Source organism: Anabrus simplex, chromosome 1, assembly GCF_040414725.1.
Source record: "Anabrus simplex isolate iqAnaSimp1 chromosome 1, ASM4041472v1, whole genome shotgun sequence".
Classification (NCBI taxonomy): domain Eukaryota; kingdom Metazoa; phylum Arthropoda; class Insecta; order Orthoptera; family Tettigoniidae; genus Anabrus; species Anabrus simplex.
The window spans coordinates 382,266,909-382,285,863 of record NC_090265.1 but is presented as its reverse complement, the minus strand read 5'-3'; the positions used below and the strand labels follow the sequence as shown (position 1 = coordinate 382,285,863).

At 38.0% G+C, this 18,955-nt stretch overlaps 1 protein-coding gene across 3 annotated transcripts in view; it reads left to right on the top strand.

Annotated features, from left to right (window-relative positions):
* Positions 1-18,955, top strand: part of LOC136856815 (odorant receptor 82a) — a 344,377-nt gene that overhangs the window by 194,564 nt on the left and 130,858 nt on the right. For 2 of the 3 annotated variants that reach the window (XM_067134949.2, XM_067134946.2), the window contains exon 1: positions 9,562-9,832. The exons of the other annotated variant lie outside the window; for it this stretch is intronic. In XM_067134949.2, the coding sequence (XP_066991050.2) occupies positions 9,762-9,832 (71 nt within the window). In that variant the 5' untranslated portion in view covers positions 9,562-9,761. Of the gene's footprint in view, positions 1-9,561; positions 9,833-18,955 lie in introns of those variants that run through there. 3 annotated transcript variants of the gene reach the window in all.

Here is an 18,955-nt window from a genome sequence, read left to right as displayed (position 1 = left end):
TAAAAGGATGACTAAGTTCAGGTGGGGACCCAGTCCCACGGGGTATAACGTGGAACCCATGCCCAGGGTTACGAGCGAAGACCTTAACGGCGGATCCAGCAGAGGAGACCTTCGGAATGGTGGAAAAGGCGGATGGGGCAACCCATCCTCACTGGGGTTAATTAGTTGAGGGGGCCGATGACCTTCGATGTTAGGTCCCTTAAAACAACAAGCATCATCAATTAGTTGAGTATGTAAGACGGGGTAGACGGGACTCCACGTGAAGACAACCTGTCTAGGAGTAGGATGCTCCAAAATCAATGTCCCCAGCCAGTGGATAGGGTTGAGCGTGGGGATAACGGCCTCACCTTGTAAAAAAAGCATTGTTCAGAAAACTTCTACGAGAAAACCGGACGGAAATCAAAGACGACAAAAGCTTAGGAAAAGGACACGAGTAAGGAAAGCGGATATAAACATGGCGACATGAATTGTAAGAGTAATGCTGAAACCGGGAAAAATGCAAGAAATAGTAAATGAAACAAAAAGATTTGGATGCGACTTAGTAGCGATTCAGGAAATAAGATGGAAAGGGCAAGGATGTATTGAAAAGAAAGGTTATAACCTCTATTACAGTGGGCCGGAAGAAAGAACAGGACAGTTCTGTACGGTATTTATAGTACATGGGAAATTGAAGAAAAGTGTAATATGATTTGAACCGATCTCAGATAGAATACGTAAGCTTCGGATTAAGGGGAAGTTTAGGAACATACCTGTTATATCAGCACATGCATCAATTGAAGATGCAGATGATGAAAGGAAGGGACAATTTTATGATGAGTTAGTATAAACCGTTGAAGAGGGACCAAGATATGACATGATTATTATTTTACGAGATTTTAATGCCAAAGTGGGAATGGAAGAGTGTATGAGATCAATAGCAGGGAAATATACACTACATGAAGAATCAAATGAGAATGGTTTTCACTTGGGACAGTTTGCAACTACGAGTGGTCTTATAATTAAAGGCAGCTGCTTTGATCATAAGAAAATACATAAAGGAACGTGGAAGATGCCAGGAAGCACAGTAGTAAATCAAATAGATCATGTACTAGTGACTACGAGGCATGCAGCATCCATTATTGACGTAAGGACATGCGAAGGGCCAAACTGTGATTCTGATCATTATTTAGTAAAAGCAATAGTGAGACAAAAATTGGCAACAGGACAGAGGAGACAACCTACGGAAGGAAATGGAATTGGGAAAAAATACAGCAACCAGGAGGAAAACAAGAATTTCAGTCAAAAATGAATAATACTTTACAGACGATTGGACAAGTATCTGGAATAGAGGTAAGGTGGGCAAAAGTTCAAAAGTGCATACAAAATGCGGCACAAGAAACACTGGGTATAGCTAAAAGGAAAATAAATATTTGGTTTGATATGGAGTGTGAGGAAGCGATTGGAAGGAAGAATGCAGCAAGAGAAAAAATGTTACAGAGAAATACAAGGTCAAATAGGGAAAAGTATGAGAAATGCAGACGTGAAGCTAATAACATCTGTAAGAAGAAAAGAGAGATGATTAAGAAACTAGAGAGTATAGAGACACAAAGGTTACAGAAGAGGACAAAGGAATTCTATAATGAAATTAATTATTTCAGGAAGGGGTATAAGCCAAGATTGAATGGCTGTAAGAAGAAAGAAGGCAAGCTATTACAGAATGAAGAGGAAATAAGTGCAAAGTGGACCGAATACTTCCGAGAGCTCCTTAACAAGGAAAGAGAAGAGGTGGAAGAAAGTGAAAGGCATATGGAGCAAAGTGGGCCAGAACAATGGATAAATGGATGCACATTGAAAGATGTAGAGAATACTATTGCAAAATTAAAGCAGCAGGAAAAGACGGAATAGCAAGTGAACTGAATAAAAATAGTAGCAATGAAATGCCACAAGAGGTACATGAACTGATTATTAAGATTTGGGAGGAAGAACGGATACCTGATGAGTGGAATACAGGAATAATTTTCCCAATATATAAGGAGGGAAATAAATACGAATGCACTAATTATAGGGGATTTATATTACTGAATATCATCTATAAAGTATTTTCAAATATACTATTACAATATCTGACTCCATATGCTGAAGAGAGATTGGATGAAGTACAGTGTGGCTTCAGGCGAAATATGAGTACATTAGATCAAATATTCGCGGTACGTCAAACGATGGAAAAATGCTATGAGCATAATATAGATCTACATATGTTATTTGTAGATTTTAGACAAGCATTTGACAGTATATACAACGATAAGCTACATGAATATACGGAGACGATAGGAATACCACAGAAACTGATTAGGATGATCAGAATCACTTTAGGAGAAGTAAGGGCAAAGGTGATGGTGGATGGAAGAATTGGAAATGAGTTTGCTCTTAATACAGGAGTCAGACAAGGTGATGCACTCTACTTTGTTTAATCTGGCAATTAACCAAGTCTTTGAAAAAATAATGGATACCGGAAATATTGTATATAAATCTAAACAAATTTGTGCGTATGCGGATGATGTAGTGTTAATGGCCAGGAATGATAGATATTTGAAGGAAATATTTTTTGAAATGGAGGAAGCAGAAAAAGGATGAGATTGGAGGTGAATGACAGTAAATCTAAGTATATGCATGTGACTGTTATAGAGGGCAGAAGAAGTCAAGATAATCTGACAATAAATGGGCATAATTTTGAGAATGTACGAAGTTTTGAGTATTTGGGAACCATGTTAACAAACAATAATATAATAAGTGAGGAGATACATCGTAGAATAATAGCTGGACACAGGACCTATTATGCAAATCTTACATTATTTAAATCTCGTCTATTGTCTAAACCTACAAAATTCAAAATATATAAGATCCTTATTAGACCTGTAGTGACATATGGCTCAGAAGCCTGGAACCTTTTAGTTGATGATGCGAATAAATTAAGAATATTTGAAAGAAAGATTATTAGACGAATATATGGCCCAATTCAACACCAGAATGGTTGGAGGATAAGGATGAATACTGAAATACAAAACATATTAGACCAGGAGGATATAGTTAGATTTATTAAAGCACAGAGATTGCGATGGCTTGGTCATATGAAAAGAATGGAGGAAGATCGAATGCCAAGAAAAGTAGTTAAATCCCGAGTAGATAAAAGACGGCGACAAGGAAGGCCCCGTAATAGATGGAGCGATGAAGTTGAAGCCGACCTGAGGGCAATGAACATCCGCCCATGGAGTGCAGCCCCTCAGGATCGAGGTAGATGGCGGACTATCGTAGAAGAGGCCAAGGCTCACACAGGGCTGTAGCGTCGGATAAGCAAGCAAGCAAGCAAGTTAGTTCTTCTTCTTCTTATATTTATTTATTTATTTATTTATTTATTTATTTATTTATTTATTTATTTATTTATTTATTTTATTTATTTCTTAATCTGTTTACCCTCCAGGGTTGGTTTTCCCCTCGGACTCAACGAGGGATCCCACCTCTATCGCCTCAAGAGCAGTGTCCTGGAGCTTCAGACTCTGGGTCGGATGACCAGTACCTCGCCCAGGCGGTCTCACCTGCTATGCTGAACAGGGGCCTTGCGGGGGGATGGCCTTAAGATAGGTGCCGTCCCGGCATTTGCCTGGAGGAGAAGTGGGAAACCACGGAAAACCACTTCCAGGATGGCTGAGGTGGGAACCGAACCCACCTCTACTCAGTTGACCTCCCGAGGCTGAGTGGACCCCGTTCCAGCCCTCGTACCACTTTTCAAATTTCGTGGCAGAGCCGGGAATCGAACCCGGGCTTCTGGGGGTGGCAGCTAATAACATTAAGAGGCTACCATTTTTATTATTTAATGGTATTAATGTTTGATATTTTGGCTTGGAGACCTTATGCTGTATTGCTTTATTCATTATACAAAAATAATAATAATTGAAAATTTTTTGCTTATCAAGTTTAAGGAAGGGGACCGCAAAGTTATTTGGGCCCAGAGGTGTTGCAGAAGTTAAATTCGGTACTGGTCATATTGCCTTTAACATTTACTGGATCGCCAAGATACATGCACGAGAAAATACAATGTAATACATTTGGGCAGGGCGGATTTCTTCATTATTTTTACATGCGACCCCCCCAGTGGCCTGATATAAATTGCGAACTGTTTCCTTGTCAGACAAGTTTTGATAGAAATGAAATGAAATGAAACGGAATGGCGTATGGCTTTTAGTGCCGAGATGTGTCCGAGGACTTCGGCTCGCAAGATGGTGATGAGGATGAAATGATGATGAAGACGACACATACACCCAGTCCCCGTACCAGGTGAAATCATCAATTATGGTTAAAATTCGCGACCCTGCCGGGAATCGAACCCGGGACTCTTGTGTCCAAAGGCCAGCACGCTAACCATTTAGCCATGGAGTCGGACTTTGTGGCACGATAATTTAACCTTAATATGAAAAGAAAAACTGTTACTCCAAAAATACCATATTTAGTGACATTTAGTTACTGCATGCGCACATTCTCCTGTGGTTGCGAAATAAAGTCCGCCTCTGTGGTGTAGTGGTTAGCGTGATTAGCTGTCACCCCCGGAGACCCGAGTTCGATTCCCGGCTCAGCCACGAAATTTGAAAAGTGGTACGAGGGCTGGAACGGGGTCCACTCAGCATCGGGAGGTCAACTGAGTAGAGGTGGGTTCGATTCCCACCTCAGCCATCCTGGAAGTGGTTTCCCGTGGTTTCCCCACTTCTCCTCCAGGCGAATGCCGGGATGGTACCTAACTTAAGGCCACGGCCGCTTCCTTCCCTCTTCCTTGCCTATCCCTTCCAATCTTCCCATCCCCCCACAAGGCCCCTGTTCAGCATAGCAGGTGAGGCGGCCTGGGCGAGGTACTGGTCATACTCCCTAGTTGTATCCCCCGACCAAGAGTCTGAAGCTCCAGGACACTGTCCTTGAGGCGGTAGAGGTGGGATCCCTCGCTAAGTCCGAGGGAAAAACCGAACCTGGAGAGTAAACAGATGATGATGATGATGATGATGATGATGATGATGATGATGATGGTTGCGAAATAAAATAAAATACAACACGATGAAGTATAGGGCCTACTTTTTAATATCAGCTGAACTGTCAAACCGTGATCAGGATATCTGCTTCCCCATGTATGATTAGTGGAATTTGCTTCAAAAATATCCTCGCGATTTGTTGGCTGAAACACAAACTGGAGAAGACTGTAACACAGTGTACCGGCGCGCCATGCTGATGGCGGAATGACGGCGACCTCGACCTATCGAGGCAATCAAATCGCAGTAGATAAAGGATGGATTGTTCCTTATTCTCTAGTATTATGTAGGAGCTTTAATGCCTATATCAAGGTTGAATACTGCCATTCGTTCCAGGAAATTAAGTATATATGTAATTATATAAATAAAACTAGCAGTTACCCGCGGCTTCGCTCGCGTGGATTTCGTAAAATAATAAAAGTAATTGTTTCTCGGTACTGTACTAAGATATTATCTGAAAATCCCTAATGTATAAACGGTCACCGACAAATTGAGTTTCATTTACCCCGCAAACTCCTTGTAAACCACGTTTGTGTTATTGCCTTTTGGGGCTGAAATGACCATGCAACATAGAACTGTACATAATTATGAGAAACAGTCTTCTCTTAAATCGAAAAAATGTGCTTATTTTTAAAGGAGATTCCAAATATTTATCTCGACGACGTAACATTTGCAGTTTTTGAGATAGGCTATAAGAATCCCCATAAAAATAATTAACCTCTTTATTAGTCCTTCCCATTTTCCGAAAAAGAAAGAAACACATGTTCCTTTTCTTTTAAAGGAGATTCCAAATACTAATTTTCGCGTCTGTAACATCATCAGTTTGTGAGATATAAGCATCCACATAAAAAATTATTCACTTCTTTTTTCACTTATTTTCATCCCCCGTTAAGTGCCTTTTCCGAAAAGAAAAAGTACGTGTTCCTGTATTTTACCAAGTTTCATGTCTGTAACATGTTAAGTTTATGACATAGGGCCTATACTGCAAATATACCGGTACTCATTTTCAAAATTCAACCAATTTTTCAATTCTTTTCAAATCCTTAAGTGAATTTTCCGAAAAACAGTTCGTGTTTTATTTTTAAAGGTGTTTCAAAATACGGTACCAACTTTTACGTCTGTAACATCTTCAGTTTTTGAGATATAATTATCCTCATAAAATGAATTCAACTTTTTTTTTCATTTTTTCACCCCTCTCCCTTTAAGGGGACTTTCCGAAAACAAAAAAAAAATATGTGTTCCTTTATTTTTAAAGGAGATTCAAAAAACATACTTTCACGTCTGTAACATCTTCAGGTTTTGAGATATAAGTATCCTCATAACAGAATTCAACTCCTTCTTTACTTACTTTCACCCCTTCCCCCCACCAAGTCAATTTTCCGAAAACAAAAATATACGTGTTTATTTTTAAAGGAGATTCCAAATACCAAGTTTCACGTCTGTAACATCTTTATCGAGATATAAGTATCCTCATACAAATAATTCAACGAATATTTCAATTATTTCCCCCCGTAAGTGGATTTCCGAAAACAAAAGAAGACGTGTTTCTTTATTTTTAAAGGAGATACCGAATACCAATTTTCACGTCTGTAACATCATTTTTTGAGATATATGTATCCTCACAAAAAGAATTCAACTCCTTTTTCACCCCACTCCCGTCAAGTTGATTTCCCCCTCCTCCATCCAAATGCGTGTTTCTTTATTTTTAAAGGAGATTACATACACGAATTTTCACGTCTGTAACCATCAGTTTTTGAGATATAGGTATCCATATTAAGAGAACTGAATTTTTTCACTTCCTTTCACCCCCCGTCCTTAAGTGAATTTTCCGAAAAAAAAATACGTGTTTACTTATAAAGGAGCTTCTAAATACCAATTATTGCGACTGTAACATCTTCAGATTTCTAGATATTTGTCTTCATAAAAGGAATTCAAATATTTTTCACCCCTCGCCCCCAAGTTTATTTTCCCCCTAAAATGCGCTTTTCTTTATTTTAAAGGAGATTCCAAATACCAATTTTCACGTCTGAATCAACTTTAGTTTTCATAAGGTATACGTATCTTCATGCAAATAATTCAATAAATTTTTCAATTCTTTAACCCCCTTAATTGGATTTTCCGAAATCGAAGGAATATGTGTTACTTTACTTTTAAAGGGGATTAAAAACACCAATTTTCATGTCTGCAACATCTATAGTTTTTTAGATATAAGTAGACTCATGCAAATAATTTAACTAATTTTTCAATTTTTTCACCCCCGCCTAAGTGGATTTTCCAAAAACAAAAAGTATGCATTTCTTTATGTGATTCCAATCACCAATTTTTACGTCTGTAACGTCTTCAGTTTTTGAGATATCAGTATCCTATTACGAAGAATTCAACCCACTTTTCAGTCCTTTCTACCCGCCCCTCCCCATCCCCCAAGTGTTTTCCCGAAAACAAAAAATACGTGTTTCTTATTTTTGAAAGGAATTAAAATACCAATTTTTACTTCAGTGAACATGTTATGTTTTTGAGATATACTGTAGATATTCTCATTCTAAAAATTCATCCCCCTTTTTTGTTCCCCGTAAGTGATTTTCTTCGAAAAAACTTATCTACGTCTCTTTACTTTTACAGGAGTATCAGTTTTCAAGTCTGTAACATGTTAAGTGTCTGAGATATACTGTAGTCCTAGAAATAATTTTTGAAATTTCCACCCCGTTTTTCACACCCGTTCAGGCCTTATTCATTGGAATTTTCAGAAACAAAAGGAGATTCTTAAAGGAGATTCCAAATACCAATTTTCATGTCAGTAACATCTTCAATTTTTGAGATATAAGTATCCTCATAAAAGGTATTCAACCAATTTTTCCCCTTTTTAACCCCCTTAATGGGATTTTGCGAAAACAAAAAACACGTGTTTCCTTATTTTTAAAGGATATTCCAAATACTAAGTTTTACGTCTGTAAACTTTTAAGTTTTTGAGATATAGATATCCTCATACAAAAATTCACCACCCCCCTTTTCACACCCTTAGCAACAAAAAATACGTGTTTTTGTAATATTTAAAGGTGGTTCTTGATACCAAATTTTACATCTGTAAACTTTTAAAGTTTTGAGATATAGATACACTAATTTTAAAAATTTCTAAATATTCACCCCATTGGTCACTCCTGTTTAATCCGCATAAATTTGATTTTCCAAAAAACAAAAAAATACGTATTTCTTTATTTTTAAAGGAGATTCTAAATACCAATTTTCAGGTCTGTAATGACTTCAGTTTCTGAGATATAAGTATCCTCACTAAAGGCGTTCAACCCATTTTCACCCCTTTTCACCCCTCCTAGTGGGATTTTCCGAAAACAAAAAATACGTATTTCTTTATTTTTAATGGAGAATCTAAATACCAATTTTTACATCTGTAAACTTTTAAAGTTTCGAGATATCGATATACTCATTTTAAAAATTCACCCCCCTTTTCACCCCCTTAGCGACGGAATATCAAAAAATCCTCCCTTAGCACCTACATTGTAATATAAATGTATCCTCAAAATTTCATTCCTTTATGTCCAGTAGTTTTGGCTCAGCGATGATGAGTCAGTCAGTCAGTCAGGACAAGTTACTTTATATATATATAGATGATGGGATTATTATTATTATTATTATTATTATTATTATTATTATTATTATTATTATTATTATCATTATTATTATTATTATTATTATTTATTTATTTTCCACCAATTGTAGGTACAATTTATGGATGGTGAATGGAGAAAGGGCATAGTCCCACATACACGAAAGTGCCCCCATCACCATTTAAAATTACAATATACAAATATAAAATTACATTCTACACAGTGTGCTTATATACAGTTACCGTATTTACAGGCATATTTACATACTACTCACAAGTAGCAGCGGTTTCAGTAGAAAGTAAACATAGTGAGATAGACATTTAAATGGCCGATACATTAGTATTTTGGAGGATGTTTTGAGAGTAGTTGAATTTCACATTCATGAAATACATCCAGCAGTTGTTCATTTGGCAGTCCGTTTAGAAAATGGTCAGAGGGTGTATTTTACGGCAGATACACTCCAGCAAAAATCGATACATCACCCACAACAACTCTTAAGTCATTTTTGAAACTATGTAGAACGGATCACTTTGAAAAACCTTATTATATCGCGAAGTATCACAATACTATACCTGGGCCAATAGTAAGTTCTCAAGATGTAATCGTGGACAAGACGTCGAAGGACATCGCAGCATTTAAAAGGACTCTACACTTGGCAGATTGTACAGTATCCATCTCAATTAGTCCGAATGCTTTCATCTAAAAGTGCTACTACAACATATCCGTGGTCCATCTTCTTTCGAAGACTTACGGCCTGCCCAATGGTCAAGTCAAAGACTTTAATAATACTTATCTAGACTCACAGAGCGTGCTGGTGCTATGCGGAAAACTGAATATCTTCCCGCATCGCCAAGTTGCGGGCACTTCAGTTTTGAATGAATGGTTATCACGTGGTGATGTTTACAGTTTCTTGTGTGCTTTTCATGGTGATTCCTATCGGTTAGCGGATCTGTGGTTGTGCTACGTGATAAAGTGATAATTTATAGTATTGGCAACTATTTTTAGTGGTAAGTGCGAGCTCACATTGAACGGCTATGTTAAAGGAGAGTAGGCCTAAGTTGAGCCGTAAGTGCGGAGTGGAGAACTATTCACGATGGTGACCTCTTGTGCAGCTTTCAATCGCACAAATCGGTATCAGAAAGGAACTGGGATTTCTTTTCACAAGTGAGTAGAAATTTAAATGTTATAAAATTACCATAATCGAGAATGAGCTATAGAGTGGTGGATTCAGGGATGTATGGACGTGGCATTCTCAATGTTTAGGCTTCTTCTTCTTCTTTTTCTTGGTGTTTTTTTTATTTCAATTAGGGACAATTCTTAAGAATTAAACAGCTATTCTGAAAAAGCGCACATTTTCTTACAGACTGCGTACCCGTATTAAAATTTCGATAAACACGGGCCTAGAATCCGAAAAATATGATCGATAATGCTTGGTAAACCCATCTATTTTAGGTCAAATTATGGCTTCAGATTATTAACAATTATCAGAAAAATGACTTTTTGATACCATTATCCATGTTTTCACATCACCTTTATAATAAAAGGATTGTTAAATATGCTGTTCCAGAGAAATTTTACTAGGCCGACTCCTACTTTGCACTAGAAAACACTAACCAAACTACCTGTTTAACTGTTAATATTCAAGTTCCTTTACCTTCTTCCTTATGTGAATCATAATGTTCCTGTAATAGAAAAGTTAGAACACATTTTTGATTTGTGCTCAGAAAATCTCCTTTCAGTTCGAGTTTATAAAATCAGTAGGCCTAATGTTGGTATTTAAGATGAGAATAGTATGAGAGGGAATTTTGCATCCTAAATGATATATTTTTCCTCCCTTAAATTTAACCAACTGGTAAAAATATATTTAATTCAGAGAAACTTAAACTAAGCTAGGTTTTCTTTTCGTTGTTAGATACATTTAGAATGATGAGGTAGAGTAGCACTAGTGAAATGAGTTTTTTCAGGAAGAATATTTTCAAAATGTAAAATAATGTAGTGAAATGTGAATGATTGCTGGCTCCACTACTCTGTTCTGAAATATATCACATGAGGTTCTGTTTATGTAGCAGACGAATATTTTGTGATAGTTCAGTGGGAGAATGTTCTGTCATTGTACCAGGAATGGTTGAGAAAAAAAGGAGGAGACAGAAATATATACATTTCTTTGATTTCTAATACATGGCTATAATTTTTAGACATATTGCTTACAGATTTCCATTGAATAAGCCTGAACTTCTGTCGAAGTGGCTTGTTGCCTTTAAAAGAGACAAGTTTGTTCCAACTTATTCCCACAGACTATGTTCAATTCACTTTAGAGAAGCAAGTTTTTAGCAATCTGAAGGAAACAAAATTCTGAAAGATGATTCAGTGCCAAAACTGTTTGACTTTCCAGATAACCTATAAAAGGTTCTTGCAGGTCAAGTAATTTGGATTAGATATTGTATTCATTTTATTTTTATTTTTTCATCAATGATAAGGTTTTGCTTATGGTAGACCCAATAGGCCTATATTTTTTTTTAGACTGAAAAGGCTCCCTGTAGGATTTTAAAAAGGAAGCTAGATTTTGGAGGGACAAATCAACAGAATAACACCATAGATCCCAGTCCATGTAGCAGTTCAGTCAGCACTGTTACACAGTGCATTTCATCTGAGCACAATTATTTTAGTGCAGAACCAAACCAAACCAAACCCCATGGCACTACAGCCCTTGAAGGGCTTGGCCTACCAAGCGACCGCTGCTCAGCCCGAAGGCCTGCAGATTACGAGGTGCCGTGTGCTCAACACGACGAATCCTCTCGGCCGTTATTCTTGGCTTTCTAGACCGGGGCCGCTATCTCACCGTCAGATAGCTCCTCAATTCTAATCACGTAGGCTGAGTGAACCTCGAACCAGCCCTCAGGTCCAGGTAATTTTAGTGCAGAAAGCCCCACAAAACATAGGCCTATAAAAATCTCATATCGCAGTAGATTTTAGATAGCTATTTTCCAAACCATATAGAAATAATAATTGAAGGTATACTCATCCTGATATACTATTTCATATCCTGGAAATAATAATAAGAAAAAAATTCATTCAGATGGGAATTAGTAAAGTAAGTAAAGTTACTTGTGGTGTACACTGGGCATAGCTCTTTTTTTTTTTTTTTTTTTTTACTGATTTCTGCAGTCATGTACCTTTCCAACAATCTGTTCATAATACTGAATAATACCTGCTGTGATTACTCATCAGAAAGAAAAATCTGCCATGTAACTTTCATAGAAATCATTCTATTTCACAGGTTTTCGTTTTGCCATTATTACAGATTCTTGCTTTTGATACAACTGTTTGTAAATACTATAAATATTGAAAGAATTGATGGTTTATTGATGTTCTCCAGTCTCGTAAGTCACAGGTAAAGATTACTTTTCTCCTCATGATCTGTAAATCATACTGAAGTTGTAAACTGCTGTGATTTGAAAATGACTTGGTATCTTCATGAAAGCTTAACTGCCGAGTCTAGGATTTAATTGCATGTGTCTATTCCGAATATGCAAACAAATCAGTTACAAACATGATCATTATAGTAAGCCTACTTATTCTTTCTTGACGATTATTAATTTAATGTACTGGTATACATTGTTTTTCTGTTTTTGGAGAGTGTTCTCTAATTTTAAGACATGTGTTTATCTACGTAGGTATATATTTACTATCAATAGTAGTGTATTTTGAAGTCTTCTTATTCAGTTTTCTAAATGTTGTTTTATTACGTCTGTTATTTATAGGCTACCTATCCAAATGATTTGTGGAGATATGTTCAATAACAATGCAAATGTGTTCAGTTTGTATGCATAAGTATCATTTTCGTGTTATTACCGTCTTGATTCTTGTATATTTATTGCGTGTATTCACGTTAGTCGGTGTAGGCTGTGCCATTTATTATTAATGAATTAGGACATGGGAATAGCTAAGTTTCCCTGATGCTTGGAATGCAACATTTCCGTACGGATCTTCTGCTTTCTAAAGCGGCACCTTTTAAACATTTTATTTTGGATGTATCTAATGAACATCTTTTCTTACGGTGTTATGCTGTATCGCAGGAATAAAAATAACCTGTCGACAAGTATTTTCATTCGTGCGTAATTGAAGTTAATGCACGAATTCCATAGGCTACTACGATATCCTCGGCGAACTGTGGAGTGCCCGCAACATGGCGATACGCGCATGGACAGCTCTTCCCCAGTCACACGCTACTGCGCAGCCAGCGGTGTAGGACCTTGGGCCAAGTAAAGATTATAAAACAAGCATCTTGCAAAGAAGTTGACCTTGGGAGTATACTTGGCAGATGCAGTTAATTATCGTATCGTATCGTATCGTAATCTATTTACACTCCAGGGTCGGTTTTTCCCTTGGACTCAGCGAGGGATCCCGCCTCTACCGCCTCAAGGGCAGTGTCCTGGAGCTTCAGACTCTGGGTCGGGGGATACAACTGGGGATGATGACCAGTACTTCGCCCAGGTGGCCTCACCTGCTATGCTGAACAGGGGCCTTGTGAGGGGATGGGAAGATTGGAAAGGATAGACAAGGAAGGAAGCGGCCGTGGCCTTAAGTTAGGTGGGAAACCACGGAAAACCACTTCCAGGATGGCTGAGGTGGGAATCGAACCCACCTCTACTCAGTTGACCTCCCGAGGCTGAGTAGACCCCGTTCCAGCCCTCGTACCACTTTTCAAATTTCGTGGCATAGCCGGGAATCGAACCCGGACCTCCGGGGGTGGCAGCTAATCACACTAACCACTACACCACAGAGGCAGACGCAGTTAATTATTCGCGATCATTTTGTTGGTTTGCCAACCGTCTGATCCGCTTTTCGAGAAAACATTTGTGAGCACAATCGACGCAGAATGTTGCAGCAGAACAATTTATACTCCTCAGCAGATATTACCATGAATGAAGGCCTCATACAAATCGAAAATAAATTATTTGAGTTAAATGAGAAACTTAGGCAGATTTTGGTCTCCCCTCGTCGAACCGGGAGAGTCAATCAATCCTTTATAGACGACACCAAGAGAGCCAACCAACAGAATCACTTCGTCTTAAATACTCTACCACACTTAGTACCGGACCAACGACGTGCTTATGACATCATAATAAATAGCGAGAAAAGTAATGAAGGCAAAAGTTTGTTCATCGACACACATGGTGGAACAGGCAAAACATTTCTAGAAGAACGTAATCCTCGCTAAAGTCCTATCAACAGGAAAACTTGCTTTAGCAGTGGCTTCATCCTGAATACCAGCTACACTTTTCAGTGGAGAGAAGTCCGGCTCCATGGCTAAATGGTTAGTATGCTGGCTTTTGGTTCAAAGTCGGGTCGGGGATTAGTTAATTCCTATGGCTCGGGGGCTGGGTGTTTATGACGTCTTCAGCATTATATTGCATCTTAGGTTGGGCCCTATCTTCACAGATGCGCAGGTCGCCTGTAGGGTGTCAAATCGAGAGACCTGCACCCGGCCTCTCTGGAGGCCCCACGTCATTGTTATTAGTGGAGATAAACAACCCATTCTACATCCAATGTTTCACTTCAACACGAAGCTATGTGCACAATTCACAATGTGGACTAGGTAAAGTTCTTTAATAAGTTGCTTTAATAATGTGGGGTGAATGTACAATGAGCCATAGATCGCATACTGAAGCTATAGGCCCGTCTTTCAAAGACCTCAGAAATTTTGGAGAGAACAATGGGTGGTGTTACGTTTGACTTTGCTGAAGACTTTCGACAGACTTCCCCTGCAGTTCCCAAACGAACTAAAGCAGACATAATCTACTATTTGCTTTAAGTTGCACCGACACAGATAGTCTTATGGCGACGATGGGATAGGAAAGGCCTAGGAATGGGAAGGAAGCGGCCGTGGCCTTAATTAAGGTACAGCCCCAGCATTTGCCTGGTGTGAAAATGGGGCTGCCGACAGTGGGGTTCGAACCCACTATCTCCCGGATGCGAGCTCACTGCTGCGCGCTCCTAGCAGACATAATCAAGGCATGTTTAAAATCCTCTCCAGTTTTTATTTCAATTCAAATCATTACATTAAGAACAAAAATGCGATCTCATTCGAGAGGACCAGTTTTTTCGAGTAAGCCGTACAAGTAGTTGATGGCGAAGTATCTGAAGAAAATGGACTAATTAATATAGGTAGCGAGTTAGGAAACAAAGAATGAGTTAGTATTAAAAATACTATTTCCTAACACAGAAAGGTTAATTTGAAACGATTATACTTGGATGTGCCAAAGAGCCATCGTATCGGTAAGAAATGCCTCTGTTAACCATATCAGTAGAGAAATCTTGAAAAAAAAAATATCGGTGACTTGAAAATACCTTCTTCAACAGATACCGTCATAAATTTAGAAGACACAGTTCATTAGCCATAGGAGATTCTGAATTCCCTAAATCGCCCTGGACTTCCAGCACATTGCCTTGAAATGGAAGTTTGATTTCCAATAACTTTTCTGCAAAATATTGACCCTAAAAGTACGTGCGATGGGACTAGATTACAGGCCAAAGCGCTTAGAAACAACGCCATTGATGTTACTATTCTCACCGGGCCTACAGCTGGACAATTGGCTCACACACATCGCATTCCCAAAATTCTGACATATTAGCTTCTTTAAAATGACTACAGTTTCCAGTAAAGATATAATTTTCAATTACAATCAACAATACACATGGTCAAACGTATAAATACTGTACGTTGTGGTGGATTTGAAAGAGGACTGTTTTTCTCATGGTCAGTTACATGTTCAAGAAATGCAGAAAAGTTCGTTTTAATCCATCTGGAATTATATTAACACTTCTGAATAAACTGAAGACTTAATTTTAAGTAACCCATATATTCCTAACAATTAAAAAACATTCATATTAATCTATAATAGTATTTTTGAATTTGTACTAATGCAGATACATGCTTTTTTAAACTGCTTACTTGCGTTAATAATTCTGTTAATCCTTCAGAGAATGGCAGTATCGGTTAAGGGGGGATTCCTAGCTTAACACGGGGAAAATAGGCCAATATCCATTCGATTGTTATATATGCTACAAACGTTGTTGACAAATACTGCACATATCCCAGGATTGGTATGCTTCAGAGTAATCAGAAGCAACTTCAATAATGTCCAAATTCTAATTATAACAATTTAAAATAAAACTAGCAAATGTACCCGTGCTTCGCTACGGTATTCTACATTGTATACGGATATCGACGTAAATACTGTGCGTGCAGCAAATGAGATTGTTTTAAAATTGCATGTCTCTTAGCCTTATCCGAGAAATAGCATGGGGAGGTCCACATACGTTGTTTCCAATGTAAAGTGAGGGTTGCGGAGTTGTGATGATAACGCCAGGCTCACTTGCCTACTGCCATTCACAATCGAGTTGGCAAGTTTACATTATAATTGCAGGCCCCAATGCCTACTGCGCGGTCACAATCGATTTGGGGAGTTTTAGTTACAATGGCAGACCCATTTCCTACTTACAGACCGGTCACAGTTGAGGAGTTTTTATTATAATACCAGGCAACTTCCCTACCACCAGTTAAAATTGAGTTGTGCAGTTATCATTATAATGACAGTCCCTTTTTACTGCTGCTAGCCAACATACTGCCAGTCACACAGAATTAGTGAGTTTCCATGAAAATAGCAGGCCACTATGCCTAATGCTAGTCAAATTTTAGATTAGAACATTTGTTTATAATGGCGGGCACACTGGCCTAAAGCCAAACTCAATAGAGTAGGGGACTTTCGAACAAAACTGCATGATCCCTTGCCTTCTGCAAGACAAATCGAAGTGCCTCATTAATTCACGTCTTTTTTCATTTTTAAATATTTATATATACATCGCTCCAGCCCGACTTGCTTTTATATATATAGATGACGGATAAGCATGAGCACGTTGAAAAGTGCAGACTTCCACTTTGAGATTCATATCTCCTAAACGGTTTATGATATTAAGAAACGGTTTGCACCATCAGACGCCTCATTTATTGCTCTACATGTTTGTTTCTAAACCATTTCCTCGTATCTCCCATATTAAGGGGGTAAATTGAGATCAAATTTTGAATAGGGTGAAATTTGGGTGCATTTTTAACATTTTACATTACTTTTTGCCTACTTATGTATAAGCTAGAATCATGAAATTTGGTACAAATATGTCCCATAATCGTGCCAATGTGCGCACACAACGTGATGATCCTATCATTCTTATAAGTGTGTCAAACAATGAAATATACTTGTAAAAATCACCAAATTTACGAACAATCCAGAAATACGGCCAAATTTAACGTATAAGGGAGAGAGATACGACAAAATGTCACAGGACCAAAGTTGTAGATCACTCCGAATTGAAGAGACGTTGTGCCATCCGTTTTGTGATACGACTTACCGTTTAGCCAAAAAATAGCTCAAAAGGAATGTCTGCACAGTCATTAAAATTGCCTCCATATTTCGATATCTTTGGGGGGTAAAAAGTGAAAAATTTGAACATCTTGGAATTTTCCCGTCGGTTAGGGACCAAAAGCTATAATTTCACCAAATTTCAAATGTCTACTTCGTTTGGCAGGTTGTGCCGCCATTTTGATTTGGGGGGATAGGGGATAAAAATGAGGAAATTCTCGAAAATTTTTAAGCTCACGAAACCTATAGGTTATCGTTTTGGATATACTATACGACTGTGTTCTTATGCTGAGCCCAAAATTTGAGCCCCCCCAGCGTGCCCCCTTCAGGGAATTTTGAGAATTTCCGATTTTTCTAGGGATCCTGGGGGCATCAGTTTCCTCCGTACCAAGTTTCAAATTTCTGAGATTTCTGGAAGTGCCTCATTAATTCACGTCTTTTTTCATTTTTAAATATTTATATATACATCGCTCCAGCCCGACTTGCTTTTATATATATAGATGTTCAAAATTTCCCGCATTTTTAACAATATATCACGGTTTCCTTCATAACTCTCTTACTGTTTCACGGATAATTATGATTTTTTCAGAGTTTCCTCCCATGTGTTGTGCTACAATCTGTACCTCACTCAATCAATAGGATTTAAATTAGATTTTATATAACATTCTCGGAATAAAACCGCAACAAAAATCCAAATCACAGTCTATTCTAATGATTGAGGTTCATTTTGTAGCTTGAGGTTTGATACACACTTTAAAAAAGGAAAAGCACGAATATTCTTATAAACTTGGAATTTATAATGGAAACAGTGATATATTGTTAAAAAGGCGGGAAATTTGAACATTTTATTTTAAAATATTAAAATTATTAAAATTCTGAAAGTATTGAAGTTGCTTCTGGTTGCCAGGAAGCATGCCAATACTGGGATGTGTGCAGCAATTGTCAACAACAATTGTAGCATTTTTAACAATCGAATGAATATTAACCTTTTTTTTCTTTGTTAAGCTGGGTCTCCCTCCTTATGGATGAAAAAGAATAATGGAAAAGCCGAAAAAAATCAGAAAAAGTAAGGGTTGGCTAAGAAAAAGTAAACAGATAAATTAGAGGAGCGTAGTCACATTCGCCCTCGTGGTGTCATGATCAGCATAACGTATTACTAATAACGGCCTGTCGATGAGGGGACACGTAATGCAGATGAGAATGAATTAGTTGCTACATTAAACGAGATTGAAAAGTCCAGCTCTTTGGCAGAATGGTCAGCGTACTGCTCTTCGATTCTGTGGGCTCCGGGGCCGGAGAATTTATCTGCGTAAGTTAGTTCTTCCGGCGCGGAGGATGGGTGTTTATGTTTGTCTTAATACACATCCTCATTTTCAAACAACAAGTCACACTACCAACCACTACAGAAACGCACACTAGTGAAAATTTCCCTCTGAATAGGATTGGCATCAGGAAAAGCATTTGGCCATAAAACTTGGCTTAAGAAACATTTAGAGTCTTACAGGGGTTAGGCAAAGCCGTAATCTTTCACCTTTGTTGTTCATAGTTTACATGGATCATCGATGAAATATGATGAAGAACTAGAAGAAGAAGAAAAACTAAAACGCAGTGACTTACCGGAGGAAATAATAATTCATATGGTATGCTGGTGCTGTTTTGTTTTTTTGTCGAGATTTCCCTTTTTTGCATAAGCGACTGAACCTCAATTCAGGCGACGGCCGCTATATTCCCAGTCATATCCTAGAGTCAATGAAAACCAACCTGTGTTAGAATGACGTTTAAATAGATAGATAAAAGGAAGAAAACATAAATGAGGAAAGATAGCCATGACCTTGCCCACTCCACCGTAAAAAGAATACATTAAAGA